General features: G+C 43.1%; 1 protein-coding gene across 2 annotated transcripts in view; it reads left to right on the top strand.

The window, feature by feature from the left end:
- The window catches only part of LOC137377723 (dachshund homolog 2-like), a 408,325-nt gene extending 407,342 nt beyond the window's left edge, over positions 1-983 (top strand). For both annotated transcript variants that reach the window (XM_068047687.1, XM_068047688.1), the window contains exon 8: positions 140-983. In XM_068047687.1, coding sequence (XP_067903788.1) covers positions 140-174 — 35 coding nt within the window. In that variant the 3' untranslated portion in view covers positions 175-983. The remainder of the gene's footprint in view (positions 1-139) is intronic.
- Positions 984-13,493: the final 12,510 nt, after the last annotated feature.

A 13,493-nucleotide genomic window follows, 5' to 3' on the forward strand; every position in this document is an offset into this window, starting at 1 on the left:
AACAGAATTTGGATGAAGGGCTGAATTCTCATTCCTCCATTTTCACATTCCTGTTCTCAGACTTCATGCCCCCCATCCAATTTTAAATTTTAATTCTTTACTTTTCTGATGCACTCTAATTGCTTTTGTTCTCTTACAGATAGAACATACATGAAAACATCCATCCTATACTGAGGGACAATTTTTACCAAACTGAACCATATACTGACAACATTTTCACACTCCTATGAAACCATGGCTGGGTTCAAGCCACTTTCCTTCAATGCAGTCTCAGTTGACCCATTTGTCTACAGGACTCATAATTTAAAAAGGAAGAAAAAGTAACTACACCCAATGTGATGGATTAGTGCTGTAGCATCATCTGTGCTGCAGGTAATATTGCCAAATGCAGCCATGTTTTTGTAACAAATTTGCTGCACCAGACAGTGTACATTGCAAGAGGCATGCTGGTTGGTTAAAAAAGTAGTGTGTCATGCTATTTTAAAGCACACATCGAGGACCAACTCAGACTGAAGTGACTTTACAGATTGGTGAATTTACAGCACAACAAGCTTGATTCCTGGCTGTTAAGTACAATTAGCTCAGAGACAACTGAAGACCTTTGTAATGGCTGAAGGAATTCTGCAACAAAACTGTCCATTGTAATTATTAATAAAGCTTTCTCTGTTAAAACTGGTCTATTTTAAAGGACCTTTAAAAGAAAAAGGGAGAAAGCAACAAGTGTTTTGCTAAATGATGACATCTTTCGGTTTTGTGATTCATCTGCAAGAGACGCATTGATTTGTCATTAACATCTTTTCCACTCTGCTCAAATATTGGGGAAGGAAGTGAAATTTATGCAGTAGAATGTTAGGAAATGAAACCTTTTTAAATGGCTAGTTGCTCGTATACGCTACCATACTTTCTTCAGAATATTTAGTTGAAACTTCAACCTCTGACCAGAGAAAGGAATGTTAACTAGTAAAGATACGATGTTAATAGAACTTTCAGTTTGTCTTTTGTCTTTGCAAAGCTGTTCACAAAACATTGTCCCCTGTTCAGTTTAGATTGACAGTAAAAATGGTGCTGATGTTAATTATTAAGTTTATAGCTTTGTAGTGAAATGAAAATACCACAAACTCCCTGCATATTATGTGCAGATATTGTTAAAGAAAGCTTACACAAGCAACGTAAATACTTAATGCAGCACTGTAAAAACCTCAGTGGCAAATGGCTATGTCTGCACTCTGTTCCAAACAGGAACATGTTCCAAGGTAATCATCACTTTAAGTGAAGAAATGAATTGTAAATAACTGGAAGTAAATTAAGTGTCTTCTGTTGGGTAATGCAGATCATTTATATTTTTGCTTTATTAATGATTTATGGATGTGTATACAGCTAGAGGAATAGCTGAGTTACACTCCCTCTCACACACTTAAGGAGAATTACACACAGAAAAGAAAACCCACTTTTACCTCAAGGATGAGGATGGAATTTTGTGACAGAAAATGTTAAAGAATATCACAGAACTGGCACAGGGTTAAATGGTAACATTTCACAGCACTGCCACAGTCACATTTTACACAGAACCTTGAATCTTCTATTATTGGCAATCTGCTGAAAGAATAGGCAATACTGTTTATGGAGACTGCATTTATCTTATAGATTTGGACAAAGGGGTTCAGGTGGTAGTCGTATGTGAGAAAGCAAATCCATATGGAGCACACACGAGAATATCTACAGGATAAGAAAGCTTGGATTATGAGTTATGTAGTTATTCAGACATTGGTGCAGCTTGGTCTTTTTGAAAATAATCAGTATTTCCACATGCAGTCACTTGTTCCTCAATTTTGCAATCAAATGAAAAGACTAAACTTCATTACGCTGATGGGTATTAAACCCATCTCGATAATTCATCTCTACTCAGGGTATAAAAACCACAAGATCCATACCAGTGGAAACACTACTTCCCCAGTTTCAGGCACGATCAAGTGGCAAATTTTACTATATGATTTTTTTTCAGAAGTTCACGCTTCAGATGTGGTGGTAACACACAAAAGTAAATAGAAAATGCAGTTTCCTGGTAATAACAAATTTTATTGAAGAGTTAGGTTTGCTCAGTCAAAAGCTAGAATTCTAGCTGAATGGCAACTTCACCTCACTAAAATTTAGGGCTTATGTGAAACCTTCAGAAGTTGATAATCTTTGTACTCATCCAACCGATGATGTCATTGACAGTGCCACAGGGAGCAGCATTTAACTTTGAGTATCCTAATGTTCTGAAGTTACATTGTTTTCTTAATTACACAATTCCATTCCAATATCACAAAACAAATGACCATACATATTATGAACATCTTTTTTGTAACTTATAGCTGCTGCTACTTCAACTAAAATACAAATCCCCCTTCCTGCACTCGTGGCATTGTTTTGTTTCTGAATCATTTCCTTTCATATGGCATTGCTGTTAAATATGGCTGATCTTCAATTTGTTTGCGCTGCATTCACATTATGAAAAGTTCAATCACCACGTGTTTTTATGATCAAATATTGAGCTTCCAGACTAGATTTTATTTGGGCACAAAGTGGCAGCACTTTGGGTAAAAGTGCATTTGATAGGCAGAGCACAAAATCTCATCTCTTTCAGCAGCACCAAGACACAATCTCAGACCATTTACATTGCACCATTTAAATTACCTACTCTCCTCATTGTTTTGCATGCAGTACCATAGTTTTAGCCATCATTGTATTTTTTTTTATATCTCTCAACAGTTTTCAAGAGCCACTGTATTAAAATCCTCACAGAACCAGCTGGCAGTAAGCACCACCCACCGATGTCACTGTCGACACAGTGAAGGACAACTGGATGATGTGTTCCAGCTCCTGTGAACGTTTCCACAATTGTACCAAAGTGGATTTTGAACCCACAGCCAGTCAAAATCATTTCAGTTCAGACACGAACTGAGTTTTGAATAGTTTTATTGTGGTTTACTTACAGGAGAATAATAATTACAGTAAAACGAGATTATAAAATGTGAGCAGTATTCATTTTTTCACTAATAAATTAGAAACAGTTGGATTTATTGTAATTGATTATGAATGTAGGAAAAACCACAAAGGCAAATTTCATTTGCAGAATATAAATCTAATATAAATAGAACACACAGCATCTGGTGTCCACAGAGCTTGACCTACCTTTTTTTAGACTAACCAATCCTACTAGTAGTGATCACACCAGACATATCAAACTCGTTCAAATCCATAGTTTCACCATTGTGAGGCAACAATCTGGGTGTAGTACCACCAATGATGGCTTTAGTTTTGGAAAGATAAGCCAGCAGTTGTTTTCCCTCAGTGTACACAAATTTCATCCATAATTCCACCAAGACTGGAGCTTTTACATGAAGTTACCTACTTCTATCTTTTCGCCCCTCCTTCTAGCAGCATACGGAATTGCAGTAATTAAACAGTCAGTTTCTATTGCAGGCGATTCTAGATTTTCTTTGTGTGATATGACCAAATACATAAACATCACTCAGCTTATATCCTATAAAGATATTTCACACAAAGCAAAAGAAATGGTTTCATTTAATTCCAGTTGCTGGGTGTTTTACACATTTTTGTAAACTGTGAAGTTTAGAACAGCAAACAAGCAGCACCTTAATCTATTTTGGCCTGATACAAATTAGAAGCTTTTCATTGGACAGGCCTTTGCACCACACATTAAGGGAAAGGTGTAATTCACGTTGAAATGTGTTTAATTATCTGTGATGGGTATCATATTACTTAACTCTAACTAGCCAGTGTTGGGTCAGCTGAAAACAATTTGAAGGGTGACAGGCTGTGGAAGGTCAGAATCAATAAACTGATCAATAAATTGCTGAGAAGTTTTTTTTAAAATTTTGTTAAAATGTCTATTGAACTGCATCCATTTAATTCATAAATTGTCACTTTTTAAAACTAATGGAGATAACAGTAAAGACAAAAATCAAGGTTAATGGCATCTGGAGCACAATCTGTTTAAAGCTGGAAAAAGCACATATCTGTTGTTCAATTTATAGTGGAAAGCAGATTTTGCCATCCAACTAATTTTCAATGGCCTCTGCAGAAAGGTTATTGTGAAGTAATCCATTTAAGAAGTAGAAAAGTGCTTTTTGTGTATGACAAATGATTTCTTATTAACCTTGTAAGTAAATATTAAATAGTGTTGCCATGCAACACACATCACCCTGACTGTACTATGGTAGTAACATGAGCACATTTGATTATTTGTATCACCCAATTCATCGTAGAGGCTATATCCAAAAATTGGTGGAAGCTAAAATAAGATAAAGTTTTATTCTGGTGAAGTCTAAGAGTCTTTATCATCACAAGAACTCCCACCTTGATCAAGCTGTGCAGTAATATAAAGTGGTTTATTAGTTTATGTTTAATATAGTTGGGAATCAATCAGAACATTTCCTCAGTAAAATAAAAGCAAAATACTGCAGATGCTGGAAATCTGAAATAAAAACAGGAAGTGCTGGAAATACTCAGCAGGTCTGGCAGCATCTGTGGAGAGAGAAGTAGAATTAACGTTTCAGGTCAGTGACCTTTCATCAGAACAGTTCTGATGAAAGGTCACAGACCTGAAATGTTAACTGCTTCTCTTTCCACAGATATTGCCTGACCTGCGGAGTATTTCCAGCACTTCCTGTTTTTATTTCAGAACATTTCCTCTCTAACTCAAGCTTTGCACCATTTTTGCATAGTTTTACATTTTAATGCACTGTAAGCCCTAATACAAACAGCATGACATGGGCATTAATTTAATGGTACTTACACAAATAAAAGTTGGAAAAATACAGAATGCCATTCCTCCTTTAAGGAGGTGCAAGTATTCTGATTTTTTAAAACTCATCCTTAGCCTGTATTTAATTTTTGGAAAATGAGCATTTGCAACACCTGCATCCAATTTGTGGTTTTCTTGTTTTTAAGGGATAAGTGTTCTCTACTGAATAGCTATATAAATCTGAAATATAAAGGGAAATGGTAAGTACACTAAAGGTGTCTCTTGTTGCCATATGTTGTGCTTTGGAACTGCTGTTTTGAGATATCCTGGGAGCAGACATGTTGGGATAATTTTAACCTCCTCCCTCCCCCACAAAATGGGAGGGTTGGGTTTGGTTTGAGTAGGTGGTTCAAATGTTAAAAATCTGAAACAGGATCCTAACATGCCTCAAACCAGCCCACTTTTGGCATTAATGGAGGTGGGATAAGGGGCGGGTGACCAATCCACCCTCGGGGGTTGAGGGGAGTAGATTGGTCATTGAAACCTTTTGAAGAGGCTGAGTGCCTTCATTTTAACAGGACTTCTACGCTTAACCCAAATTGACTGGGTTTCCCAAAACCCGACAAGTAACAGGAGGTGGGAAGGGCTGGATCCATCACGTAAGTGCTTTATTTACAGCACTACTTGTGGGCCAGCAGTGTTTTATCCTGTCCGACAAGCTAATCTGTGAACACCCCCTCCATCTCAATGATCTCTCCCTGACATCCCAAATTATCAACACCTCCAAATCACTGAACGCACCCCCCCCCCCCCCACCTGTCCTGCTATCATGGAATCCCCTCATCTCTGACTAACCCTCTGACTTTCCCTGAGACCCCCTTTTCTGCCCCTGACCTTCAACACAACTCTGATCTCTCCCCAACTCCCTGTGATCTTTGAACCCCCAACCACCTCATGATCACCCCCAATCCTCCCAAACATATAGTATCCAACCTTCCCCCCCACCCCCCAACACCCTGCCGTACGATCTCTACCCACAAAAGCACTAAACCTACAGGGTCTGATGGATTCCTTGTGGTCTCTAGTGGCAAACTGGTGCTTTGCAAATTCCTGCTCCCAGATGCTGGCATCCTGCATCCTACTAGGTTATCGCGGGATTCAGGTTATGCATGGTAACAGGTCCCAAGAGTTAAAATAGCCTGAGCTTCAATTCTGTGAGTAAAAGTGAGGCAGACATTCGCCCTGCCAGCCCCACACTCACCTCTTGTCCCAATGCACCACCATGTTCTCAAGGGCAATTAGGGATGGGCAATAAATGCTGGCCTAGCCAGCGACGCCCACATCCAAGGAACAAATTAAAAAAAGGTTTAAATTTGGCCAGACTTTTTGCGCTGAATTTTATTAGCATGCTGCACTTCATGGCGGCGCGCTTTTAACTCGGCAGCATGCCCACACTCAGCGCCCGCCGCAGATCCCCAGCGATATTATGCGTGGGGGTTCATTAGCATCACTGCGATGTGCCGCCACCCCCCCCTGCCCCTACGTGGGGAGAGGCGGGACATCTGGGGCAGTGAGGGAGCTTTTGTCAGCTGTGTAGCAGGTGCTGGGGTCCTATTTAAAGTGCCCCAGCACCTGCTTCCTGACAGCTGTCAAAAAAATACTTACCTGACTGTTGAAGAGTGGGGCTGCTGTCAATCTGGCAGCAAAGCAGAAAGTGCTGGAGAAACTCTGCAGGTCTGGCAGCATCTGTGGAGCGAGAAGCAGAATTAACTTTCAGGTCCATGACCACTTGCTGCCACATATTTACCCTGCTGTATCCCAGTGTCCTGTGAAGTTGCGATCCTCTTCTTCCACTCAAGTGAAACATTCCTTCTTGTAGGCATGCCAGACCTGGGTGAATAATCTTAATTTTGCACACACCAGGACATGAGACTTAAATGTACCATAAAAGGCAAACACACAACAGAAATAAAACCATAATTGAAGAATATCTACATACTATGGGCTTCTAATCATCTGACTGTGAAAAGCTGCAGACTAATATGCATTTGAAATCTGTATTCATTTCTCTGCTTACTGTTATGTGAAAATACATGCAACTGCAATTAAATGATCTTTGTAAAAAAGCAGGAAAATATGTTCATATTCTGTCTGCATTGCCAACTAGAAATATTACACCAATAATTATGATCAACTGCTGCAGAAGCAAAGTGTACGTGAACATGTGTCGATGTGTAATAGATGAAAAACTGTGACATCAGCTTAGATTTCCTCACTAGTCCTGCATTTGTTTTCAAACGTGCAAAAACAACCTTGTAACCAGAAGTTAGAGCAGTTACACTGTGGAGTCACCTTTGCACTTAAAGGACCACACCAAAACCTGAAGATGGTAGAGGGGTGCTCTAGGGTGGCCACACAGTTCAGCGATATGTCCCTGTTCACTCTCCTCAAGGCTGTGTGGGCAAGGCAGGAGGTCCTTTTACCCAGTGATGGTAAGAAGAGGCCCCCCCCCGCTTGACCAAGGCAGTCTGGCTGGAGGTGGCAGGGGAGGTGAGTAGTTGTGGGGCCTTCCGGCGATAAAGAATCCAATGTAGGAAGAGGATGAACAACCAATTCCCCCAGCCAGCTGGGGCCCTTCAGTCCTCATGCGCGCAGAGGACAACTGCCAAAGTCATCCACAGCCAAAGGGCAATCAGATCAGCAACCTTCCTCCAGTTAGGCTGCTAGCGCAAAGGTTGCACTGAAAAGGGGCACTCGCAAGCATTTAAAGAGAGCACACTGGCGCAAATGGGAATGCACGGGTGTCACAGCAATGTAAATATGTTTTTCACTAAATGTTCCTCACCAGCATGTGTGTCCTTTTCTCTGTGTGAATGATGTGTGCCAGCCTGTAGCCCCAATGTCACATCCCTTTGCACCGTTGGCCCTTCAGGAGAGCCAACATATACAATAATATCATTGCCATGCCACCATTACACATGAGCGTCTCCACAGATGCAGTGACATGGACATTGGCTCAGTCAGCTGCTGCCTCTAATGGTTTAGCCAGGGATGCTGCAGATGTAGACAGGTGCATAGCAGGAGAGCAAGGGTGAGGTGTGGCCTGCTGAGCTCATGTCGGTTCCTATGGAGCAGAGAGCCTTTGTCGGTTAAACCACTGCCATACATCCCTAGCTCACTGCTAGCCCTCCCTGCAGAGCCTGGCTGCCATCTGCCCTCCCATGCGTTTTTCCTGTTGTAGGTCCTCATAGTCTGAGGAGGAATCCTGTTGATGTCTCTCCTCATTATGCCAGACCTGCCCCCTATTGGGTGCGTAATTGTGCAGAGCTAGATTTTTTGGCCATGGTAAAGAACATCACACTACCAATCCAGGCATTAAAAGCGTGTTGTCAGCATGCCGATCGCCTGCTAAATGGTGGCTCTTGTAGCTCAGTGGCTGGCATTGTGGCTCTCCTCTGCAGCAGTGGTGGGGTCTCTCACTAGTGTCAGGAGCCATGTCTGCAAGGGATAGCCCTTATCTCCAAGAAGCCACCCCTCCATCTGAGCCAGTTCAGTGAACAGCGGTGGCAGCTGGAACTGGTGCAGGGCCCAGGTATCATGGCAGCTGCCTGAGAAGTGGGCACAGATTTGCATGAAGCATCTCCGGTGATCACATACCAGCTTCACCTAGATTGAAAGAATTCCTTTAATGGTTACGTTTGCAGGTGGCCACATGGGCGCAGTCGATGACCCCTTGTACCTTTGGTTATCTGGCAATGGTGCTGATACCGATGACCCCCTGGGCCTGGCTGTGAGAGTCCGTCCTGAAGCGTACGCATTCACTGGCCCTCCGGTGCAGGGCACAGTGACCTCCCTGATGCAGCAGTGCCCTGCTGACTGTGTGACCCCCACAAAGGTCTCTGGTGGGCCCCTGAAAAGCTGCATAGGTGTCAGGCTTAAGAACCGCTGCCACTATGAGTACCGCAGGCATAAGATGTCCTCTGAAGCCCATGGGCTGCAGGTCATCATGGAGCAGGGCACAGAGACGCAGGGCACAGAGGGTACATGTGCAATCTCCTCTGACACTGGTGCTCTGACATCTGCTGGCATATCATGTGGGGCCTGCAGAGGCGCAGTGACCGTAGTGGCGAGCTCCCCTTGGGGGCTGCCCCTCACGACCGGAGGCCTCTACGTGGACCACACCTGCCTGTTGATTTTGCCTCTGACGCATATGGATCCTCAGGAGAAGTGGATCACACAATCTAGGATGAGACAAACCCATTTCCAAGTGATAAATAAAGTTGTATCCTTCATTTATTTGAAGGTTCTTAACAGGGCAGAGATTGGTGTTCATGGGTATATCAGCTGCTTTCATGGATCAGCTATGTGGTGTGGCATGGCATTGCCCATCTTGGCTAACACTCAGAGTGGCACAGCATGACCACATAAAGATTCTACCAGCTGCATATAACCTTAACACTCCTACCCTTTCTGGCACCCTCCCCACTCACAGGATGACTAGAGTTCCATTGCTCCTTCACAAACACAAACAAATGCAGAGCCTACACTGTTTACGGAGGGAGGTTACACAGTACCTCCCTTCATGCCTGCAGAGTTTTCCCTCCAGTAATCCCAGACCCCCTCCCTCCTCGCTTTAAGAATGCAGAACTGAGACCCCTATAATCCCACCTCCCTCCTCCCTTCAAGTATGCAGAGTTCAGACCCCTGTATATCTGGACTTAGCGTCACTGTCGAGTACTCCTGCTTCCGTCTGCTTTTCTGTTTGTAAACAGGACGGCACCTGATGGCTGCCCATAAAATGCGGAAATGTGGAGCGAGAGGTGATGGGATGCATAATCTGGAGAGGTAAGTGGCATTTTACATATGGTAAAATTTGGGGTGCCACTGCCGAGTGGCAGGGGGGCCTCACTGAGGTCTCCCCACCGTCGGTAATATGCGGCGGGCCCTTCTCGACGTCAGGAGTCGAGGCGGGCCTCTCCCGGCAGAATTTTATGGGCCTCCCTGCTGCGACCCACAGCGTCAAGGGGCTGGTAAAATTCAGCCCTCTGCCTCAACTACTAACTCTGGGCATGAATTCCACATCCTCACAACCCTGTTTACAGGTCTTGTTCTTAACCCCACTACTATCTGCTTAAATCTACCCTGTCCGCATTGTAGTAAATCTGTGTTACAGACTCATGTTGCTACTAATATTAATCGGGGTATGATTCTAAACTCCCCAATGAACATGAACAAAGTTTCAGATCATCTATCCATCTCTGAGTGTCTTCCTGATGTGAATAACGGAGTTCTTTTTATCTGCCGTTAGTCCAGATGAATAATAAACAGCTTCATATAAGCAGCCGTACCTTTGTCATCAATCTCTCCAACTGTTTTCCATTATTCCGATCTCTAATGCATGTCCAAGTGATCATGGAGCACAATCATAATGGGTTGACTGGTTCACTTAAAGTCATCCACAACCAAGAGGAAATGTGGGATGTCCCCTGCCTTATTGGTGACAGTAACCAAATTATTATTTTAAATTACCCAGTCTTAGTTTGAACAGCTCACTTGCCATATATTACTGGTGTCTTTTCCTCCAGGGTAGGGTGGAGAGGGTGGTGACACTTCTGTTTGTTCATGCCCGATGCTACCCTATTGGCCTCCAACTACCCAAAATAGGATGATTCCATCAATGTCAATAATAATGAGAGGTTAAAATATAACTTGGTAAAAGTTGTTCCTATTAGGTTTGCAAACATTTAAAAGAATATATGTGGACTTTTCTCTTGCACTCATCTAATTTTGGAGGTGAGGATGAGGGACAGTCAACTCCTGTTACTTCAAAGTCATATGGACATACAAACTAGGAGCAGGAGTAGGCTATTTGGCCCCTAGAGCCTGCTCCACCTTTCTATAAGATCATGGCTGATCTGTTTGTGGACACAACTCCACTTTCCTGCCTACCCCCAATACCCTTTGACTCCCTTATTTGTCAAAAATCTGTCTACCTCTACCTTAAAAGCATACAATGATCCTGCCTCCACCACTCCCTGGGGAAGAGAGTTCCACAGACTCATGACCGTCTGAGAGAAAAAAATTCTCCTCATCTCCATCTTAAATGGGAGACCCCTTATTTTTACACTTTGTCCCCTAGTTTTAGTCTCTCCCACAAGGCGAAACATCTTTTCAACATCCACCCTGTCAAGTCCCTTCAGGATCTTTTATGTTTCAATAAGATCACCTCTCATCCTTCTAAATTCTAATGAATACATACCCAACCTGTCCAAACTTTTCTCATATGATAACCTTCTCATCCTGGGAATCAGTCGAGTGAACCTTCTCTGAACTGCTTCCAATGCAATTATATCCTTTCTTAAGTAAGGAGACCAAAACTGGACACAATACTCCAGATGTGGTCTCACCAATGCCCTGTGTAACTGTAGGAAAAAATCTTCACTTTTATATTCCATTCCCCTTGCAATAAACAACAACATTGCATTTGCCTTCTTAAGCACTTGCTGAGCCTGCATAATAACTTTTTGTGTTCCATGAACTAAGACACCCAGATCCCTCTATATCTCAGAGTTCTGCAATCTCTCTGCATTTAAACAATATGTTGCTTTTCTATTTTTCTGGCCAAAGTGGACAAGTTCACATTTTCCCACATTATACTCCATCTGCCAAATCTTTGCCCACTCACTTAACCTATCTATATCCCTTTGCAGACTCCTTATGTCCTCTTCACAAGGTTGGAGACAGACAGAGAGAGAGAGAGAGCACGGTGGGAACGGAGGTTTAAAAAGCGAGCCAAAAGCCCAGAGGCGGAGTCCAGAGACAGACAGAGAAAGAGAGAGGAGCACGGTGGGAGGGGAGGTTTAAAAAGTGCACCAAAATCCCGGAGTTGGAGACCGGAGGCAGAGACAGAGTGAGAGAGAGGAGCACGGCGGGAGCAGCAGGAGCAGAACAGGGAAAAATCGAAAATTGACATCAGCGTGATGTCACAATCAACAGAGAGAGCAGGGAAATGGAGAGCTGCTGGGGTGAGTTTACAGGTAAGCTTTTAATTTAATTTAATTTAAATCAAACATAGCATCAAACATCACAGGCAAGCAGGTAGGTGATTGATTTCGGGAGAAGCTACTGATTGGTCAGTATCTGGTAAGTGATTAAGGTCCATCCTAATTCTAACTTTTAAAATAGTAAAGGCACCAGTGGTAAGCTTAATAAAATACATTAAAAAAGTAAAATAAAATAAATAATTGAATAAAATAATTAAGTAGTTAATTAAAACACATTAAGGATAGCCGGACAGGTTATGTGTCATGGCTGCAGCATGTGGGAGCTCTGGAATGCCAGCGTGATTCAGGGTAAACACGTCTGCAGTATGTACTTGCGGCTCAAAGAGCTTTAGCTCAGAGTCATTGAACTGGAGTCCGAGCTACAGACACTGCGACACATCAGGGAGGGGGAAATTTACCTGGACTTTTTGTACCAGGAAGCGGTCACACCGCTTAGGGTAGGGTCTTCTGATTTAGTCAGTAGTCAGGGACAGAAGAGTGTGGCTGCAGCTGAGGCAGGTAAGGGCACCCAGAGGGCAGGAGTGCAGGAGCCTCAGCTTTTGCAATTGTCCAACAGGTTTGAAGTTCTTTCAGCTTTTTTGGATGAGAGTGGGGGCTGCAGGGTGGATGAGCAACCTGACCATGGCACCATGTACAGGAAGACATTCAAGTGGAGGGAGAAAAAAGGAATGTAGTGGTAGTTGGGGACAGTATAGTTAGGGGGATTGGCACTGTTCTCTGCAGCAAAGAGCGAGAGTCCAGATTGCTGTGTTGCCTGCCCTGTGCCAGGGTTCGGGACATCTACTCAAAGCTGGAGAGGAACTTAGAGTGGGAGGGGGAGGATCCAGTCTTCATGGTCCATGTAGGTACCAATGACATAGGCAGGACAAGGAAAGAGGTTCTGCATAGTCAGTATGAGGAACTAGGTGCCAAATTAAGAAGCAAAACCTCAAAGGTAATAATCTCTGGAATATTACCTGAGCCACATGCCAATTGGCACAGGGAATATAAGATTAGAGAAATTAAAGCGTAGCTCAAAGTCTGGTGTAGTAGAAGTGGGTTCCGGTTTGTGGGGCACTGGCAGCAGTATTGGGGAAAGTGGTGGCTGTACCATTCGGATGGTCTACACCTGAACGATGCTGGGGCCGGTGTTCTAGCGAGCTGCAGAATGAGGGAAGTAGAGAGGGTGTTAAACTGAATAGTGGGGGCAAGGGATCAAATTTGGGAAGATATGGTAAATCAAGGAGTAGAGACAAGGCAAGAGAGAAAGGTATTAATATGGGAAATGATAAACATACTGTGATAGGAAGGGACAGAGTGTACGAATCTAAGAGTAAATCAACAGTTAAGGCTAGACATTACAAAAATAATAAAAGGGCAAAACTAAAGGCTCTGTATCTGAATGCACGTAGCAGTTGAAACAAAACAGATGAACTGAGAGCGCAAATAGAAATAAATAAGTATGATCTGATAGCCATAATAGAGACATGGCTGCAGGACGATATAGACTGGGACCTGAATATTGAAGGGTATATGGCATTTTGGAAGGATGGGCAGCTTGGAAAAGGTGGAGCGGTAGAGAGGGATGAACTAAGTTCAGGAGACAAGGATGTAGAAGCAGTTTGGGTAGAGACGAGAAATGATAAAGACAAGAAGTCACTTGTGGGAGTGGTGTACAGGCCACCAAACATTAACCACAC

Source organism: Heterodontus francisci, chromosome 15 (assembly GCF_036365525.1).
Source record: "Heterodontus francisci isolate sHetFra1 chromosome 15, sHetFra1.hap1, whole genome shotgun sequence".
Taxonomy (NCBI): Eukaryota; Metazoa; Chordata; class Chondrichthyes; order Heterodontiformes; family Heterodontidae; genus Heterodontus; species Heterodontus francisci.